This window comes from Galeopterus variegatus, unplaced genomic scaffold (assembly GCF_000696425.1).
Source record: "Galeopterus variegatus unplaced genomic scaffold, G_variegatus-3.0.2 Scaffold5119, whole genome shotgun sequence".
In the NCBI taxonomy this organism is placed as follows: domain Eukaryota; kingdom Metazoa; phylum Chordata; class Mammalia; order Dermoptera; family Cynocephalidae; genus Galeopterus; species Galeopterus variegatus.
In genome coordinates, this window is record NW_007731230.1 from 98,051 (window position 1) to 120,503 (window position 22,453).

The window sequence follows — 22,453 nt, forward strand, 5'->3', positions numbered from 1 at the left end:
ACAAAAAAAAAAAAAAAAAAAAAAAAAAAAAAAAAAAAAAAAATGGTGGTTTCTCACTTAATATGGCCCCGCCTATTCTATTCTGCTATGTACAGATCTGCTTAATACTGTGAATTTGGTAGGAAAGGTCAGCTTTCCATGGTAACTGACTTAAATAGCTATAAGATGTTTTTTGTTTTTAAAGGAAAAGACATTTCTAGGTGATGCAGTGAGCAATAGAATAGAGGGTTATCTGTTTTGATTTATTTTTGTTTTAACTAAGGAATCTGGATTCAGTAACTACATGAGTGCACTTCAAAAGGTTCATGGAAAGATTTGTAGTATCTTCCAATTTTATTTTTCCATGAACTTTTTTTTTTTTTCTTTTTGTCTTTTTTCGTGACCAGTAACGGGATCGCAACCCTCGGTGTCGCACCCGTACCGCGACTGGCAACGGGATCGCAACCCTCGGTGTCGCGCCTGCACCGTGCTCAACCAGTGAGCGGACCGGTCTCTATATGGGATCCGAACCCTCGGCGGGAGCACTGCCACGCTCCCAAGCGCCGCACTCTACCAAGTGCGCCACCGGGCCAGCCCTTCCATGAACTTGTTGAAGTGCCCTTGTATCGTCATCTTATTTGTTATTTAGTATTTGTTCCTCCTAAACGAATTTTCAATAAATATGAATAGTCTTCAATGTATCAGATGCTTTACCAGGCACAATTATGCTTACCTAACTAGTCTTTATTTTAGTTTTTTAACAATTTTCTGAAATACATACTGTTATTGTGCATTTGATAAACACAGGTGAGGAAACTGAAGCTCAGAGAAATTAAATTAGATCCCCCAAATGATAGAGCAGGCACGTGGCAAAATGAAATTATACTTCAGATCTAATTTCAAAGATGTGCTCTCTTCACTTTGTGAGGCTGCTTTAGAGGTATCAAATCGATATCTATGGGTTCCCAAAGAAAAACCCCACATCTAAAATCTGGGTTCTCTGCAGGCCACTCCATCAGTGTGGTTAAGCTTAGAATGTAAACACCTAAGTCAGGAATCATATCCACTTAATCCAGTGTTTCTAACAAAGTTCGGTAGAACTTAAGACACTAAAATATATACCTTAACTCAAATGCTTAATTAAATTCCAGGTTCCCTAGCAAGCAAGTTGAAACTATTATACTTCTTTGTATTTCTCGATCAACACATTTTTATCCCATTTTTTCCCCTCTAAAACAGATGCTACCTAGAAAATAGGTAGCTGTGTAGAGTATGAGATTCAGTTTAGGAGAAAGCAGTAGCATGCTCACAGGTTTTGATTAATTTGACATGAATATATTAGATCTGAAGAAAGCTATTAGAAAGGATCCTAAAGCACTGTACTTGCTCTGAACAGTACCTCGCACACTGAGAGGTTTAGTAAGTGCCTTTGAAAGACTGACCTTAAAAAAACCTGTAGCAACTCAAAAAGCCTTTTTATGTTAAAATTTCAGAAGACAGCTAAAATTAAACCTTAAATTTATCATTCTCCAGAAAGAAGTGAATTCTAAATAAAGCAGCACTATCTCATGGAATAGCACTTTTAGGATTATTTACCTGCAACAATCCAAATTTGAGACTCCTTTTTCTTCTATAGTCATTATCGTACAACAAATCTTGACAGCAGTACAAAAAGCAAAGGCCTGTTCTTTTTAAGTAGCTTTAGGCATCTGCCATGTTAAGAAACCCACAAAATTCTGAGTCTAGGACAGACTTACTTGATTACTAAGAGCGCTGGGGCATGCTTATAAATTAAGTTTTATAAATTTTTAAATTATAAATAAAAGCAGCAATAACAGTAGTTTAACTACAGGGAAAAATCTGCTTCCCTCCAAATGAAGTCTATCTCAGACCCTGAGGGTTCCCACACTCTATGTAAATTAGCTTTTGGACAAGCAAGGGGTTTTCCAAGGCAAATGGTGTCTAACCCTGGATCACTGACCTATGCTATTTGGGAATATTGGCTGAAGCAGTACAAATAACATATACTGACAGGTTCTCTAATGTAACCAAGATCGGAACCAGATAGATTTTATCTTAGAGAAGCAAAGACGTGAGTAATTCACTGTCATTATCTATTGCCCCTAAAAAAAATCCCAAACCAGGAATAAGAAGTATAGCTAATAGAAATTGCCTCTCCTGGGGCCGGCCCAGTGGCGCACTGGATAGTGCGCCACTTGGGAAGCGCGGCGGCGCTCCCGCCCGAGGGTTCGGATCCCACATACGGACTGGTTCCCGCTCACTGGCTGAGCGAGGCGCGGGAGCAACACTGGGGGTTGCAGTCCCGTTGCCGGTTCCCGGTCCGGTGCGGGGGCAACACTGAGGGTTGCGATCCGTTGCCGGACACGGAAAAAGACAAAAGACAAAAAAAAAAAAAGAAATTGCCTCTCCTATTTGTTAGGTCTCAACATGAGTGAGTAGCTGACTGATCACCATTATATTCTACATTTGAAGCCTGAGAGAAGTTTAATGAAGGTCTGATATACATCAATGTGCATGCCTAGTGTTTGACCAAGGCTCTTACAAAAAACTAAAGAATTGTTAAGAGATATAACAGTTGACTCCTAAAATTACAACAACAGAAATAAATTCACAAAATCCAGCCTAAATTTTTCAAAAAATTCCAAAGCAAAAAAAAAAAAAAAGCCTAACCAAAACAGAAAATCACCTGTATACCGTTATTGATTCTAAAAGGTTATAACCAGAAAAGTCATGAGAAAAATTTAATTAATCCATTCAACAAATATTTACTTACTAACTTCGTCCAATGTGTCACAAAATGAACATTAAGGTTCAGGCAACTGATCTCTAAGATCTCTTTCCATTTTTCTATGTCTTTCTGACAACTACTTGATTGAGATTAGATTATTAATCACTGTCAAAGCCAGGCCTCAAATTCAAGATCCTTATCCTCTTGAAAGATCAAGGAAAAAAAAAAAAAAAAAAACACAATAATAACAATAATTCACCTGACTCCTGAAGACATTTTTATAATCACAGCAATTTAATTTAGATGTCAGGGCTACACTGCTTTCCCTGTCTACTTTATCCACACTGCCTACCACTTTAGGCATTCCCAAAAGAATGTGACTATATTTTGTTGTTTTAGCTATTTATATTATCAAGATAATGAAGCCAAGGTACCAGTTCAGTGTTCACAAGGGACTTGTTGTTTGTCATCATGTATATTTAAAGCAAACAAATGATCAGTACAAATCTGTCTTTACTAAAGAGCAGGGCTGGCTGCAAAGCTCAGTTGGTTAGAGCATGGTGCCAATAACACTGAGGTCCAGGGTTTGATCCCTGTATCAGCTGGCCACAAAAAATTTAAAAAAAAAAAAGAATCTTACAAAAGCACAAAAACGGTTTGGGTCAGGGATAATCTTCATAACTGACAAAAGGACATCAAGTATTCATCTCAGACTTATTAGATTACCAAATTAATTTCCCACAACCCAACTGGGAAACTTCCCAGTGAACTAAAAGTGTGAATTCTGATCTAGGTCTTCCTTCTAATTATCTAAAGTTTCAGGCTATCAAAACTTGAAAACAAACAAAAAAATTATATCATACATGTGAATTTTTCATTCCCAGGCTTGCTCACCCACAAATGCTAATATCCCACATTGACAACCTACTGGACTTTGTTTCCACTTTCCGCAAAGAGGGTATGACTCAAACTACTGGTCTGTCCCAGTGGGATAAATCCAATGGGAATCTTACTGAAGGTAGCCTGGGGGAAAAGAAAGAAGAGGACAGTTTTATTTTTATGGTCATAAAATCAAGCTTAACAGAGAGGCACAGATGAGTCCACTATGACAAAGTAACTGACCCTGTATCTGCCTCCCCTTTCTCCCTTCGCACCTCCTGAGATCAGCAATCAAATAAAACTAAGTGAGCAGTTTTGCAAATGAAGCAGTCAATGAAAACAAAATGACTTAGAATTTGGGGGAAACATTTGGGTACTCATTAACGACAACTGTTAGAAAGAAATTTGTTGAAGGTAATAATGGCCTTAAAGACATCAGATCAGTGTACTAGTGCAACAGAGACTACATTACATTGTCACACTATTTGAAAAGGCTGCAGATAAAACTCAATTGAAAATGCCTACCATTTGTACAGTGACCAATGACAAGTGAAAATTCCTTACAAAACTATCTTTTTAAGTAAAAATAAAGCAAAGAGAATTGCTTATTCAAGTAGCAGAAGGTAGTGGCATTGTGGCTGATTTAATTAAGTGCCACAAATACAATAGATACAGTAAAGTTCCTAAAGACTATTTTGAGCACAATCTACTACTACCAAAGGGACTGAGAATGATCTTCTTTTTTGTTGTTATTCAACAAACATTTTAAACTATTGTAGAAAAGTGCATAAAATAATGCTACAAACATCCATATGCCCATGATGCAGACTTAACAAATGTTAACATTTGTGTTTTGCTTTAAATGTTAAAAAAAAAAAAAAGATACAGATACAGTTGAAGTCCCTTCTAATCCTATTCTCCTCTTGCCCTTCCCAGAGGAAACCATTATCCTGAGGCTGGTATGATCCCTTTCCATCTACATTATTATTCTTTTACTAGATATTTAGGCATCCATTAACAATACATAGCATTTTTCTCTGAATTTTAAAACTTTGTAGAAATGCTTAACATACTTTGGCAACCTGCCTTTTTTATTCAATATTTTTGAGATTTAAGCATGTAGGTATTCATAGATCTAGTTCATTCATTTTAACTGCTGTATGGCTCCTACTATATAAACATACCACAATTTATTTATAAAGGAATTCTTTTAAGAAAAGATTCCCTAGGAAAATTTTATATTTTAAACAACTGTTGGTAAGAGCTATTGGATACCCTCACAATTCCCAAAGCAGAAAAGTCCACCATGGGTTAATGAAAGTGTTCTATGACATGGGCAGCAGTACTTTCTTCTGTAAAATATGAGAAAGCCTGCTTTTGAAGATAAAATGGGGAGAAAAGGTAAAAGGAAGAAGTAAAGAGCAATAAAAAGAACAGAAAAGTAAAAGCTAAAATGCAATTACTCTTTAAAGCTCACCTCATCTGTTCTTCGAAGAACTCCAGTAATAACCTACAAATGTAAAAAAAAAGAATAAGAAAAATTATTATAAACAATGTGTATTTTCCTTTATAATAAAAGAATTGGTTCAATTTTTATGCACCATGAAATCATTCTTGTTTTTCTCCTGTGTTAAAAGATGTATTGCACCTTTGGCTGGCCTAACTGGCCATTTGATTAGAGCTTGATACCGATAGCACCAAAGTCAAGGGTTTGGATCCCTTACTGGCTAGCCACCAAAACCAAAGGGGGGAAAAATGTATTGGGTCTTTAAATACAATATTCTCCAATACGATCATAGTTAAATTAGATTTTATTCTTAACCTAGGTTCAATAATACAACAATGGCTAAGATAAAATAATTATAAGAACACCGCCTTGGGCCGGCCCGGTGGCGCACTGGAGAGTGAGCCGCTTGGGAGTGCAGCAGCGCTCCCGCCAAGGGTTCGGATCCCATGTGGAGACCGGTTCCCGCTCACTGGCTGAGCGCGGTGCGGGCGCAACACCGAGGGTTGCGATCCCATTGCCGGTCCCCGGTACGGGCGCGACACCAAGGGTTGCGATCCCGTTACCGGTCAGTAAAAAAGAAAAAAAGGAAAAAAAAAAAAAGAACGCCGCCTTGTATTAGTAAAATTATGTTTTAAGTTCTATGAAATGGGTATAAATGTGAAATACATATCATGCATAAAAAAGACCCTAGTTTACTACTATGAGGTACACATACAGGACAAAAACACTTTGCTACACTGAGAAGTCTGCACTCAATAAATGTTTCTTATTGATGAATATGAAGACAAGAGTCACAGTATTCTTGTTAACACTGTGAAAAATACCCAAAGAAAAAATAATTTCTCATAATTCCACCATGCCAGATAACCAGTATTAATTACTTGTTTACATTTTGGTATGTTTCCAAAGCTTTTTTTAAGCAATGCATATTTTTATATGATTGCAATTATACCAAATAAACAATTTTTTAGTTATCTTTCTTTAAAAACACCTCGTAAAGTAAAGGCTGATGCAAATAAATCTCTTTACTTCATCTTCTCCTGTCTCACTGAATTTCAGAATTAAATGGGGCTGTCAAGAGGTCTACTTCATTTTTTGTAGGCATGCTGTCAGTATTCTTCACACTTCATTAAAAAGCCATAAAAACAATTACAAGATCATTAGCACAGCCTTCTTAAAAGAAGCTTACTAAGGCTCACATAACTGTTCAGTGAAACACAGGACAGTGCCCTGTCTGCTGTTAGCTTCTGATCCCTGAATACTGATGAACCACCAAATGGAAACAAAAAGCAATCAGAAATGAGGTATGGACGTGAATTATAGTATATGGGATCGAACAGCTAAGCAGTGGGCAAGATCACCCACATTGGGCTTTTTAGGGGTTTCCAATATATGATGAATGCACTAGTCCACTGCATGGGAAAAAAAAGCACTGGCAGGGCCACATACTACATCAAATAATACTTAAAAATAATAATACTGGATCCTTAATACTTACTGGATCAAAGTAAGTATTAAGGATTTTTTTTTTAATTAATAAACTTTACTTTTTTAAAGCAGTTTTAGGTTCATTGCAAAATAGAGAAATATGTTCAGAGATTTCCCACATACCCACCATCACACATGTATACCCTTCCCCATTATCAAAATCCCCCACCCAAGTGGCATGTTTGTTACAACCACTGCACGCATACTGACACATTATCACCAAAGCCCATAGTTTACATTAGAGTTCATTTTTGGTGCTGTACATTCTGTGTGTTTCAGTGAATGTATAATGACATGCATCCATCATGATACTATCATACAGAATAGTTTCACTGCCCTAAAAATCCTCTGTGCTCTTCCTATTCATCCCTCCCTTTCCCCAACCTGTGGCAGCCAATGATCTTTTCACTATCTCTAGTTTTGCCTTGTCCAGATGACAAATATTTGGAATCATACAGTATGTAACCTTTTCAGATTGGCCTCTTTCACTTAATATGCACTTAACTGTCTTCTTTGTCTTTTCATGGCTTGATAGCTCATTTATTTTTAGCACTGAATAATATTCCATTATCTGGATGTACCACAGTTTATTTATCCATTCACCTACTGAAGGACTTCTGGGCTGTTTCCAAGTTTTGGCAATTACGAATAAAGCTGCTATAGTAATATCTACGTGCAGGTTTTTGTGTTGACATAAGTTTTCAGCTCATTTGGGCAAATACCAAGGAGCAAAATTGCTGGATTGTATGGTATATTCAGTTTTGTAAGAAACCACCTGGGTATTCCACAGTGACTGTGTGGCAATACCATTATGTATTCCTGCCAGCAGTGAATGAGAGTTCCTGTTGCTCCATATCCTCACCAACATTTGATATTGTCATGTTCTCGGGGTTTGGCCATTCTAATAGGTGCATAGTGATATCTTATTGAGTATATGTAATATTAAAACAAAGGCAGATCCATATATCTGAACTTGTAGACCTCTTTCTGTAAATGTAGTATTAAGAGATAACATTATGTGTTATGGATATGATGTAAGAATTCAAAAGGAATCTTTAAGCATATTTTATTAAAAACATTCCTCATAATTGAAACTATGATTCCATGACCAACAGGGCTACTTCATAAGAGTCTTCAAAATGTAATAAGCTTATCCCACCAACATTTTGTCTCCTATTTTACCCAAATTTTGTCAAATAAATTTGAAAAAATAAAAACCATTCTATGTGCTGGGTAGAGGGTTTACAAAACGCAGCAAAAAAAAAAGTGCATGAAAAAATTTAAATTTATACTAGCTCCAGTGAGCAACAATCCTAAAGAAATGAGTTACAAAGAAATAATTTCCTTAAATTATAACCACTTTATGCCATTGCTTTAAGATCCAATTTCCATTTTTCTCACCTTCAAAATGGTTTCAAACAGAAAAACAGTCATACCTCCTGCAGTGTCCCATCTCCTCCAGCAACAATGATCACATCTGTGCTTTCCATCAATTCCAGGAGTTTCTTGGCTTGTCCCTCATAATCTGTCTGAAATACAAAGGAAGCCTTTCATAAATTTATCATTCTAGGGCCACAAGGTCAAAGATTAAAAAACATGAGATATTTTCTTTAAAGTTCTACATTGACTCTCCTGTTAAATTTTACGTAATTGATACACATAAAAAAATTTTTTATACTTTTATACTTTTAGTGCCAGAGGGACCTCAGAAACCACCTAGTCAGCTCCTTACTTTAAAAATAAAATCAAAACCCAATAATTTGTCTGTTATACAGCTAGTCAAAGGACTCACATCAGTTCAGTGCAGATTCCATTACATCACTTATCCAATGTTTTTCATCTGAAAGCAGGAAGTCAAGTGTACATGTAAATAGGGAAAAGCAGATGTAATGAAATGAGCACAGATTTGGGAGCCCAAGGGACCTAGATTAAATCCCAACTCTGTTACTTTTTAGCTGAGTGTCCATAAACTCTATGGATCTTAATTTCCTTATCAATGAAATTATATGTTGGTAGAAGGCGTAATAATAGCTTCCTTGTCATACTGTTGTAAAGCAACTAGCAAGGTAACTGTTCATAACTGGTACTGTACTAAATAAAAGGAGGTTATTATTGTTTTGCTATGATTGTACATAAAGAAATACAGCTATGATTCAAAACAGTTACAAAACAATACCTAAGCCTTATTGTTTTTATTGAGAACATTTCATCTCAGGTACACACACAGACTTAAATGAACCATTTAAGCCACCAATGACAGGTACACCTCTAAAAGCAAACACTAAATTTGAATAGATACAATGTAACTAATACTAAAACAGGAAACACTCCCTCCAATTGATACTACTCTAGACACACTAATAGACAAAGGCACCTGCGGCACCTAAGGCACCTGTGGTTTACTAAAAATATATATTTGGTCTTTGTCTCTGGTTTCTGGCACAGAGCTCCTCAAACCCATGGAATTTTCTAAGTGACAGAAGTATCTTTCGCTATTCATGGCAAGCCCCTCTCAACCATACTCAAGTTTATGCTAATGAACAGACTCTTGGTGAGCTCCTGGAGAGGTTCAAGATGGGTCTGGTTGCCAGAAAGGTCAGTAAGATGAGAAGAGGGTTGGAACTTTAACCCCACACCCTGACCAACAGGGAGGGGAAAGGGGCTTCCTATGGGAGAATTCACTCAGCAGGGGCCAATGATTTAATCAATCATGCCTGCTTAATGGAACCTCCATAAAAATCCTAAGCAATAGAGTTTGGGCAACTTCTGGGTTGGTGAACACACTGAGGTGCTGAGAAGGTGTCAAACCCCGAGAGAGCAGGAAAGTTCTCTACCAACCTCTCTGCCCCTAGTCCTTACCCAGCACATCTCTCCATTGGCTATTGCTGAGTCGTACCTTTTATAATAAATCAGTAAACATAAGCAGAGTGTTCTCCTCAGTCTGAATCATTCCAGCAAATTACAGAGCCTGAGAAGGGGAATGTGGGAACCCTCAATTTATAGCTTGCAGGTCAGAAGTATGGGTGACGACCTCCTGCCCCCATGACTTGCAACTGGTGCCTGAAGTGATGGCAGTCTTGTGAGACTAAGCCCTTAAGCTATGGAGTCTGGGCTAACTCCAAGAGATAAGTGTCAGAATTGAATTGACTTGAATTGTTGGACACCCAGCTGGTGTGAAAAATCATCCTATCACTTAAGCCAATTAAGTCCTAATATGACATGAATTTACAATTATCACAGAGGAAGACCTTAAAATAACACCATTTAATTCTATGATGAATAGCTCTACTTTTACTCTAAAAATAAAATGACTGGCTTTATAGTTATACACTTGCAAATATTTGACTTCTTTAAAAAAATAATATATGTCAATCCTGATTAAAAGGATGGTTTGTGAACACCCAGAAATAGGTGATCATTAGAAATCAGCATGGTTCACTAACAATAAGTCATTTCAGACTATCCTCATTCCCTTCTTTGACAGATTACTAAATCAGCAGCTCTCAGAAATAAGACAGACACATTGCATCTGGTCTTTGACAAGGCTCCTGACAAGTTATTTGATGATACTCCTATGCACAAGGTGAAAGAATATGGAAATAATATGCTAGAATACAACTAAGTGGATTACCTACCAATCGAATGTCTAGAACCAAAGTGAGATGCTCCATGAAATGATGTCAAATTACTGGAAGACCCCTAGGAACTCTATTCGGCCTTTTCCTATATAACACTTCATCAACAAAGAAGACGAAAGGTTAACTTACTGAATATGTAAATGATACAAAGCTGACGATCTTGCCCCTCATTACTTCTCCAACCTCATCCTCTCTAACTCTTTTCCTCTACTCATTCCACTCCAACCACACTGGCCTCCTTACTATTCCTCAAACATGCCAAGTACACTCCAGGCTTAGGCCCTTTGAATGTGCAGTATTTTCAGCCTGGATTCTTTCCTTAAGCATCTGCATAACTCACTTGTCCTATCAGACCAGCCTTCCTTGACCATCTGCACTAAACTAACACCTCTATTACTTTTGTCTCCTTACCCTGCCTTATCTTTTTCTTGGTACTCATCACCATCTGACAAATCATGTTTATTTGTATATTTCTTGTCTGTGTCTCTTCCTTTTAAACCTTGAAAGGAAGCTCTTTAAGGACAGAAATGGAGTTTGTTTTGTTCAGAATGTATCTCCCATGCCTAGAGCAGGGCTTAGCTCATAGTAGGCACTCAATAAATATTTGCAAAAAAATAATTCATATGAATAGGTACATGAATGAAAGAACCAAAATTCAAAAAGATCTAGACAGATTTAACAGACCACAGTTTAAAAGATTACATTAATTGGGATAATATATTTGAAGTTCTGATTTTGGGAAGAATATCCCAAATGTACTAAAAGTAGAAGGATAAAAAAGTGACCTAACAATACAAAAGAAAAAAAAAAAAGAATCTAGACATTGACCTTACAACTTTCTGTCACAAAAATAAGTCAAAATGAATCACAGTCCTAAAGGTAAAATGTAAAACTATAAAACTTCCAGGAGATAACACAGGAGAGAATATAAATGGTCTTGGGTTTGGTGATGGTTTTTTAGATACATCACTAAAAGCATGATCTATGAAAGAAAAAATTGATAAATTGGACTTCATTAAAATTAAAAACTCCTGTTCTACAAAAGATACTGTTAAGAGAATGAAAAGACAAACTACAGACTGAAAGAAAATATTTGCAAAATACACAAAGAAATCGTACCTAAAAATATACTAAAAACTCTTAAAACTCAACAGTAAGAAAACAAACAACCCAGTTAAAAGGTCAGAGATATGAACAGATACCTCACCAAAGATCTGTAGATGGATAATAAGCACATGGAAATATGCTCAACATCACAAGTACATGTCACCAGGAAATTGCAAATTAAAACAATGAGATTCTACTACATACCTTTTAGAGTGGCTAAAATCCAAAACATTGAAAACAACAAATGCTGATGAGGATGTGGAACAAGAGGAACTCTCATTTATTGCTGATGGGAATGCAAAATGGTACAGCCAATTTGGAAGACAGTTTGGCAGTTTCTTACAAAACTAAACATACTCTACCATATTATCCAGCAATAGCACTCCTAGGCATTTACCCAAATGAGTTGAAAATTAATGTCCACACAAAAGTCTAAACATGGATGCTTATAGCATCTTTATTCATAATTGCCAAAATCAGAAGCAACCAAGATGTGCTTCAGTGGGTGAACGAATAAACTGTAGTACATCCAGACAACAGAATATTATTAAGCACTAAAAAGAAGCAACGCCGCAGGTTCGGATCCTATATGGGGATGGCCAGTGCGCTCACTGGCTGAGTGCGGTGCGGGCGACACCAAGCCAAGGGTTGCGATCCCCTTACCGGTCACAAAAAAAAAAAAACAAGAAACAAGCTATCAAGCCACAAAAGGCAATGGAGGAACCCCAAATGCATACTGCTAAATGAAAGAAGCCACTCTGAAAAGACAACATACTGTATGATGCCAATTATATAACATTCTGAAAAGGCAAAAGCATGGCAACAGTAAAAAGATCAGTGGTAGAGGAAGGAATGAACAGGTAGAGCACAAGGGATTTTTAGGTCAATGAAATTGATCTGTATAATACTACAATGGTGGATACAATGCATTATGCATTTGTCAAAACCCATAGGACTGTCCAGGAGAAAGAGTAAACCCAAATGAAAACTACAGACTTCAGTTACTAATAATGTATCAGTATTGGTTCATCCATTATAAGAAAGGTACCACACTAATGCAAGACTTTGATAGGGCAAACTGGTCAGGGGGAGAGGCAGAATTAAGAACTCTGCACTTTCTGTTGATTTTTTTCCTTAAACCTAAAACTCCTCTAAAAAGTAAAGTCTACAAATTTTTTTCTAAAGTGGCATAATTATACATAGGAAACAAGATACAGGGGCTTTCGGGGAGAATGAGTGCAATGACTCAACAGCAGCAAGAAAAGAGTGTGATCCTGAGCTGCTTAAAAAGAATGAGAGACTTGTTGGTCCTGCTTCCTTTCTCTACCCCAGATAGACCATTCTGCAGTGCTGTAATCCTTTCTGGGCACTACACTTTAAGAGGAAAGAAAATTGGAAAGCATCTAAGGGAGCAACAGGAAGGTGACAGACTTGAAATCATGTGCCTTGTGAAGAAACCAAGAATGTTTAAACTACAGAAGATTTAAGGGAGGGTCATGATAACGTTCATTATTATTCCAAAGACTATTATGCAGAAGAAGAATTAGGCTTGTTTCACATGAACCTATGGGATAAAACTAAGACCTAGGTCAATGGTTCTCAACCCAACTACACATTATGATCTCCTGGGAATGGATGGATAGATGGATGGATGAATGGGTGGATGCATTTATTTTGTAAATACAGATGCATAGACTCCATTCTATATCAGTTATATCCAGGGAGTAAGAACAGGGCATGAGTTATATTTTTATAGCTCTCCAGGTAATGTACTATTCAGCCAGAGTTGTGAACCACTAACCTATGTGTAACAACTCCTGGGAAACAGATTTCTTCTCAAAATAAGGAAGAATATTCTAATAGTGCTATCCTAAGATGAAATAGGTTGTCGCAGAGGATAACAGATTTCATGTTCAGTGAGAAGCAGAGCTTGAGGTAGGAAAAATATGCCTAGAGTCATCAGATCTGGGTTTAAATCTCAGCTCTTTCGCTATTAATTATGTAACTGGGCAGTTTCTAGATATTTGTATCCTCAATATTCTCATTCATAAAATAAAGATGGTAACAACGAACCACTGGGCTTTATGTGGTTGAAATAAAATCACCCATGTGAAGTGCTATAATTCATTTCTAGCAGAATGGTAGACTAGGTACCCTGCCACTGAAAATTTAAGCTACAGGGTAAAATATTAAAAACAACTTTGATGCATCAATAAACTAGAATAAAGTAAGGAAGACTAAATCCAAAACCAGCCACCTAAACAGTAAGAGCTTTTAAAGCATTAGTGAACCAAGTGGACCTGAATGTTGGTTTTCAAAGTTTCACCAGATTCTAGGAAAAGGAGACAAAAACCCAGGACCTGTTTAAAGTTAATGAGTCTATCAGAACCACACACTCCGCCATATACCGGACTCAAAAGGCAACATGCTCAGTTTAAGAGTGAATTAAAAACAAAGTTAAACTACTTCTACTTCTATCCCTACCCCAGGGCAGTGCAAGGAATATTTTCTGTTCTGAAATTTGTTGCTAAATGAAGAGGATAAAAATCTTCTCTGAGAATCCATGACTTTACACTGGTTTTCACAAGTAAGTAACCCAAATTCAGGCTATCTGGGTAATCTGAAAACCTCAAGGTGAAAATTTAATTTAAAGAGTTACCAAGACTTCCTTATATTATGCACTGAGAAAGACACAACATTATTTCTGTGGTATTGCTGCTAAAGCACACAACCCGAATCTAACCTAAACATGAAAAACCAGCAGATGAACCCAAAATGAGGGGCATGCTACTAAAAAAAAGAAAAAGGTCTGAACTCTTCAAATTGTGAAGGCCATGAAAGAAAGAAAAAAAAAAAAAGATTGAGGAACTTTATTTTAGATTAAAGTTCCCTATAGAGATATGATAATGAAATGCAACATGAGATCCTGGATTGGATGTGGAACAAGAAAAATGTCTTTTTCTTTTGTTATAAACAATATTAGTAGAACAATTAACTCAATTTAAATAAATTCTACAAATTAGATAATAGTACTGTATCAATGTTAATTTCTTGGTTTCATAGCCGGTCTGTAGCTATTTAAGAGAATGTCCTTGTTTTTAGGAATATAGACATTTAGAGGTAAAGGGACAGTAATTCTGCAACTTACTCTCAATTCAGAAAAATAATAGTAATATGTGTATATATGCACAGACACAAATGTATGTAAAGAGAGTGTGCACAAACATGGTGAAATGTTAATATTTGGAGCATTTGGTGAAATGGATATGGAAATTTGTATTATTTATGTAACTTTTTTGTAAGTTTGAAATTATTTCAAAATAAAAGTTAATGGAAATGAAAGAAAATAAACCCTACGAAGAGCAACAGTTTCTAATGAGGTATGAGAAGAAAACATTAGCATTTTTATTTCTATCTTTTTCTAATCTCAACCTTTTAAACTTTTATTTTTGGTGAATGTAATACATGTAATCTATTAGTACTTGCATAATTAGTAAGTACCTTAAATTGGAAAAAATTATAATATTTGAACCTGGGTAGGTAGCATAAGATGATATTAAATATTTGTTTCTTTTGCTGGGTATAAAAATGACACTGTAGTTACACAGAAAATTATCCTTAATTGTTAAAAATGCATATTGATGTATTTATGGGTAAAATGAGACGATGTCTGACATTTACTTCAGAGAACCCAACTACCACATGAAGTTGCACGGTAGCGACCACATGGGCCAGATGACAGCCAGCAATCAATCTGAGGACATGCAAGTAAGGCCATCTTAGATCATCCTTCCTCAGCCATGCTGCAGAAAAGCCAGGTGAGACCAGCACATGGTGACTCTGAACACAGACTGCTGACCAGCGGACTCATAGGCAGAAAAACAGTTGCTGAGGCAGTTTGTTATGTACCAATAGATAACTCATACAGAAATAAGTCTAAAGATATCAACAATTACAGTAAATGTTTACAGATTAAATGATCCGGCCAAAAAACAAAAAAAAATTATTGGGTCTTCAAAATATCCTGTTTTCTTTTTTTTTTTTTTTAAAGATGACCGGTAAGGGGATCTTAACCCTTGACTTGGTGTTATCAGCACCATGCTCTCCCAAGTGAGCCTCAGCCTGGCCCAAAATATCCTGTTTTTGAAATGAGGTTTTCAGAAGTAGGAAAGGGCAGGGGGGTAAGGGAGAAATCGGTAAAGGGCCACAAAAAATGATTACATTGTATAATATTGAATATACTAATTATCCTGATTTGAGCATCGCATACTGCACATAGGTACTGATATGCAACTCTGTACCCCACAGACAAGTACAATCAAGTTTCAATAAAAAAATTAAAATAAACATAAATACATAAATAAAATACCCTGTTTTCATGCCTTTATCAACAATGCCTCTAAAATATAAGGATATGAAAAGGCTGAAAGTAAAGGGATGTCAAAATTATACCAGGCAAAAACTAAGAAAAGTAAGCTAGTATAATTACTAATGATACTAGGTAAGATAGACTATGGCAAAAGTCATTCCATGACAGTGTCAAAATGAAAGAAAAATGAAATAATTTGAAACTTCAGTGCATCTAATAACACAGTCTCAAAACATAAAAAGGAAAAATGGACTACTTAGAGAAAGAGAAAAACATAAAAATAGTGGGAGATTTTTAACACCCCTCTCAATAATTTACAGTTAAAGGAGAAGAAAAAATCATAAGGACATAGATTTGAATCACATAATTAACAGAACTGACTTAATGGACATAAACAGAACACAGTGCCCAATAACTGAAACATATTATTTTTAAGCATATATGAAACATTTATAAAAACAGACCACATGCTAGACCATAAAACAACTCTTCTCAATAAACCTTAAAATAATGGAATTATATTGACTACCTTTTACCATAATGCAATTAAATCAGAAATCATTAACAAAAAAATAACTATAAAAACTTCAGATTTGGAAATACAAAAACACATCTAAATAACTCATAGGTCAAGCAAAAGTCATGATGAAAATTAGAAAATATTGAGAAACAAACATATAAAAATATTATATGTCAAAAGTTATAATGCAGCTGAAGCAGGACAATGGAATTTATAGCTTTAAATACATACAATAGGAAAGAAAGGCGAAAATAAAGTCCACATTAAAATGTCAAAAAAAGAAGAGCAGGAAATAAAAAAATGTAGAATGCAGAAAATATTAAAATAGACCAGAAATGAATGAAACAAACATAAATGAGAGGATAAATAAGCTGAACAATGGTTCTCGGAAAGGCAAACATCTCACAAGACTGTTGAAGGGAAAAAAGAGCACAAATAAACAGTATTAAGAATGAAAATGGGATATTACAAACTTTTAAAAGTTAAAAAGAGGATATTGTGAACAACTTGATGCCAATTAATTTGAAAACTTAGATGAAATAAACAAATTCCTTGAAAAATGTACCTAACCACAATTAAATAAAGAAGAAATAGAACTTGAGTACTTCTAGAACCATTAAAGAAATTTATTTTTTTTTTGTTCAGCCAGTATGGGGATCCGAACACTGGACCTGAGTGTTATGAGCACCACACTCTAACCAAGTGAGCTAACTAGCCAGCCCAAGAAATTTAATATACAAAGAAAACCTCTCCTCAATGAAAGCTCCAGACCCAGATGGTTTTACCTGTGGGTTTCACCAATCATTGAAGGAGCAAATAGTATCAGTACTACAAACCATGCTAAGATCTCTTCTACCTAGACTGTGTGGTACATTACAGATCCTCAAAAAAACATTAGTTTTCTTCCCCTCTCTCCAGTCCCTGGAGGCCAAAAAAACTGGAAGGCCATGTCTCAGAGAAGTTGGAAAAGAGAATTCAACATTGCATGGTAAATTACATTTGCATCAAGCATCATAGACATTTTAACTTCTGTGACGTACTGATAGTGTGTAATATTAGAAATAGGTTGGGCTGGCCTGGTGGCACACTGGAGAGTGCGCCGCTTGGGAGTGCGGCAGCGCTCCCGCTGAGGGTTCGGATCCCATGTGGTGACCGGTTCCCGCTCACTGGCTGAGCGTGGCACGGGCGCAACACCGAGGGTTGCGATCCCGTTGCCAGTCCCCGGTACGGGCGCGACACCGAGGGTTGCGATCCTGTACCGGTCAGTAAAAAAGACAAAAAGGAAAAAAAAAAAAGAAAGAAATAGGTTAACCACGATAGGAAAGGGTGGTTTTCACTAAATACACATCATTATGCACACACTCACACATATATCATTGAAATTCAACAAAGTGGAATCCTGAGGCATCTTCTGAAATAGCACAACTCCTTCTAATTTATTTTTGTCTCCTTTTCTTCCTACCTAAATCTTGAAAATTCTACAGATTTATCATTTAAAGTTCCTCACCAGAGATAATTCCTTACCAGAAAGAAAAGTGTTTACCTGTTTGTGGAACTACCAAGAAATTAAATTAATTATTCAAACTTGAAGGTTTTGTATTTTCAGGAAAAGAATTCTTACAGCTATAACTACTTTCATCTTCCAAGAGACACAATTCCGCATCCCATCTCTCAGATGAAAGGTCATCAAGTTCTCCATGCCTCCATCTAATCCTATTCTGAAAATGAAAGGTGATAATGTTTTGAAACAACAAAACTGCTTTTATTATCAGAACAGGACACAACATTGATTTCTTTGCTCCTCTTAAGTGATAATTGATTTCTGCTAAGAAGACAAGAGAAGAGGATATTTCATAAGGAAGAAGTGGTAGCTTGAGTAAAATAAACACTCCGGAGCCATTCTCACCTTAACGACAGTCACATCCATGCCAGATAAATGTAAAATCGGTGCAGCATTTTTTTCAAATAGAATCCTGGCTTTGCTGTAAACAAAATAAAAAAAACATAAATATTTTAACACAAGTTCTCAAGAGGAAGAATAAAAGCCTAACTATCTTCTCTATAGTAGAATAAGAACAACTATGGAACATGGGTATACTTTACTTGCTCAAGCACAGGAAGATAACAATGAGCAATGAGTTACTACAGACAGAAAAGTGGAACCTTTCACTCAGGCGCCTTCAGGAGTTTGCCCCTTTTCTAATACAATAAACTCTTATCCATTTGGAATGCTTACAGCCTACACTTGTGTTCCTCTAAAGGAAGAATGGATACTACACATGGCTCTATTCAGGCAACTATGCTAGGTTCACTCAACAAGAATTTCTTGAGCACCTACTGTGTAATGGACACAGGTGTAGGAACTGGGGATACATGACAAAGACAAAACTACCTGTCCTCATGGAACTTACTTATATTCTAGTGGTAGAAGGGGAATATTTTACTGTAACATTACTCACATGCCCCAAGGGAACAGATTGAACTAAACAGAAAATTGCTTAATTCTAACTCAGTGAATGTGATTTTTTGAGGAGAGATACATCATTTTTAACAATTTTAAATACTAGGGGTATCTCCATTTCTTGACTTTTAAACCTATAGTAAAATCCCGGAAAACAGAGCAAAAATCTTTTCTACGAAGGCAGAATTTCTGCTGGAAAAGGGAAAAGTTCAAAATTATCTAATATAACTAAAGAATAATTAATCAGAGGTTTGTCCAAAACTGCCAGGCACATTCATGCCCTTCTCTGTGTTCCCCTAGCACTTCTTACACACCTCTGTTAGCAACTTTCTCACTGTATGATGATTGGAGATTTCCAAGACTGTCTTTGGCACTACAGTGGAAACTCTGAAAAAACAGATACCAAGTCTTATTAATTCTTGAATCCCCTGACCTCAAGGATTATGTATGGTACACTTAGAAGGTACTTACTAAGTATCTGATAAGTTAATGCACAAATGAATGAATGAATAAACCTGTCCCAAATGTAGACATGTAAACTCTGAGGAAAGGCAAATGACACAATTGTGATGTCCCATAATAAGAGAAATAGCCCTTAGAAGAAGAGATTGTGTATTTGAAAACTATCATGCACATCATTCTGATAGTGAACTCTTGTTCACCTCAGGTCAGGATTCAAAAAAACAGCCTAAGAATCGCAGACGCAGAAATTGCAAAATGTCCCCCCAATGGCACAGTCTCAAAGTCAAATATATGTTAAAACATACCAATTAGTTGATCTGTTTTACCCAAATACTTTCAGCTGTTACATAAGAGAAAACAGAAAACAAAAAAACTAGTACTTCCAAATACTCAATGCCAAACATCTAACTTTTACATCCACATTTACTCAGTTCTCTTTCTAAAAATGATTTTTTAACCAGTGACACATGTTTTGACTTTCTAAAGAATGTTTTCTACTAGGAAGAAATACAAAGGCTAATGAGGAGCATGTATAGTTATGCACAGACCAAATTCAATATGCTTTAAAGAGAAATAACAACCAAAAGACATACAGAACACAAAACATGTTTTGTTAGGAATTAAAATAGAAATTGAGAAGCCTGAACAAATATACAAAAACCATCTAAAAGAATATGCCCACTTGAGCATATAATAAGCAAATGAAATATACCCTACCTTTCTACTGCTCTGAATGATTATTAGAATAAACATGAAAGGCTAAATGGAAATTTCCCCTTTCCAGCTCACATTTGTGGCCAACCCCAACAATAAAAGGCTGAGCTAGTGATACTGCAAACAATTTTCCTTCTAGGGTTGCTTTCATTACTAGATTGACAGGAAAGGATCAGTTGAAAGTGGATCAGATCTATTTCCTAAAAGCAAACCTCTTGAAAAGTCTCAATCTGCCATGTCAATCACAACAAATTTGTAACCTCCTCAGAGTTAGTTTAAGAAACAAGATTTGAACATTTGGGTCTTTATTCACATCTTTATATGGTGCCAATGGATTCAGAAAACCTCTAAAATAAAGGTGAAGACTTTTTTCCTTCTATTGCTCCCCATAAAAGATTGAAAAACAAGCGTTACCAGTAAAAAATGCATTATTTATCATAGAATTAAAGACAAGATAGCACCAGGGCTAAATAAAAACTTTAGGTACTTATAGCAATTTCCAGGCTCAGACACACACAAAAAATAATTACTCTTTAATGTATTATTTATTAAAGCTAAACACAGTTATCTTACTTCTTAAAGCTCTTATGTAGTTTTAAGCCAGTACTACATAATGAAATAGCTACATGATAAATTATAAATTATGTGTCAGAACAGACTCGTGATGAAAAAAATAGTGCAATAAAATAGTGAAAGCTTTAAAAAAAAAGATGCTAGACAGTTTCAGAGTGGCTGTTTTCCTAAAAGTATGCAGGGATTCACCTTGTTAAAGGAGATGATGCCTTTAAAAAAGAAAGAGTTTCCTTCAGTAGCAGTATTTTCACCTGCCTTTAGATAAAGGTGTTATATTTTTAAACAAGAATCCACCTTTAAACATGCATATAGACAGATCTCAATTGCAGCCAGCCACCAAAAAAATTTTTAAAAAAGAGGAAACAGAACCTAAAACTGCTCTGAAAATTTATTAATTTAAAAAAATGTAAATATCTCTTAGAAGAATTCAAAATAACTGACTATAGCTTAAACAAATTGCTATAAATTTCTTCATCAGAAATCAGCAAGTGACTAATTTATTAGGTTTCTAAAGGAACATTAAAATAGGCCAAAGGAGAAGTACAAGAGCTTTTGTGAAGGGACAAAGAGCAAAGTGGAGAATGTTTTGAACCGCGCCTATGGTCAATAACAATGGCAGCTTGTATTTCTTCTAAAGAGTGCTTACTATGAAATGGAGATAATGCTTAACACTTCCTAGTCATTATTTTCTCACTTAATACTTAAGGCATCTATTCTATATGCTCATTTTTTGGTATGCGCTATTACTTTTCTGGTTTTACAGATGAGTAAACTGAGGAGTTAAAAAGTTAAATAACTCCCACAGTATGACGGAGCTAGTAAGCAGCAAAACAGCACACTGACAGGTCCCTCAAGCTCCAAGACCATGCTCATTTTTTGGTATGCGCTATTACTTTTCTGGTTTTACAGATGAGTAAACTGAGGAGTTAAAAAGTTAAATAACTCCCGCAGTATGACGGAGCTAGTAAGCAGCAAAACAGCACACTGACAGGTCCCTCAAGCTCCAAGACCCACGCTGAGTTCTCTGCTATCTTCTTCCACAGGACACTACTATTCAATTATCTTGGGTATTCTGAATGTGCGATGCTAAGACTTATTTGTTGGTATCATTTAGTATTGGTACTAAACAAGAGTGATCAATAGGTACTATGACTGGTGTGTTTACAGAGGAGTGAAGCAGCTCTAACAAAGCCTGGCAAATATGACTCAGGCAGGGTAATAACCCAACACAGACAATCTGTACATAAAAATCTTAAAATGCTGAATTAAAAAGAAGTAAAGCATGACTGTCCTCATATCTGTGAAGACACACTCCATCCCTCCCAAAAAACAACTAGAGAAACTGACTTCAGAGCCCCTATGTTTTACGCCAGACAATATTAACTTACAATCTGGACCAACTATTCTTTTTGTTGTTTTCATTATATTAACGTCATTGGATTTAGATCTTATAGAATCCAATCTAATACATATTTATAAATTATCTAATCCACAGAAAAGTCAAAAAGAACTGTTCTGGACATTAGGGAGAATAAAGACAATCACTTATTTTCCCTCAACACTTTAGTTCTTTTTAAATAAATTTTAAATGATTTCTCCCAAAGCCATCAAGGCTTTTGTATTCACTTTTCCAATTAAATGAGAGCTGCATTTAACTAACATTGTAAAAAAATGTTTTTTGCCTACTTTTTTTTTTTAAATTAACAGACCAAGTTCCCACATACACCCTTCTCCACCCCCACAACTTTCCCCCTTTCAGCGTGATGTGTTTGTTACAATCAGGGAACCAACATGGACACAGCATTATCTACCAAAGTCCCAACTAGTCTTCACACCTTAATTCCCACAATTCCCTCACATACCCTTTCCAGGCCAGCCAGACAAGTCACAGACTACTGCATGACCTAATAAGGATATAACTAGGTCACTCCTGTCTCTAGGCCCCTCTCCTCATTCAGGAAGAGTGAGTGTGCTCCTCCTGCCTGCTTCCTCCAACACCTAGCTTAA

At 36.1% G+C, this 22,453-nt stretch overlaps 1 protein-coding gene across 1 annotated transcript in view; it reads right to left on the bottom strand.

The window, feature by feature from the left end:
- AGK (acylglycerol kinase) overlaps positions 1-22,453 on the bottom strand; it is a 113,649-nt gene that overhangs the window by 47,482 nt on the left and 43,714 nt on the right. The window contains exons 5-8 of the mRNA XM_008588953.1: positions 18,143-18,218; positions 8,039-8,131; positions 5,085-5,117; positions 3,657-3,751 (exon numbers count right to left, since the gene is read on the bottom strand). Of these exons, the coding sequence (XP_008587175.1) occupies positions 3,657-3,751; positions 5,085-5,117; positions 8,039-8,131; positions 18,143-18,218 (297 nt within the window). The remainder of the gene's footprint in view (positions 1-3,656; positions 3,752-5,084; positions 5,118-8,038; positions 8,132-18,142; positions 18,219-22,453) is intronic.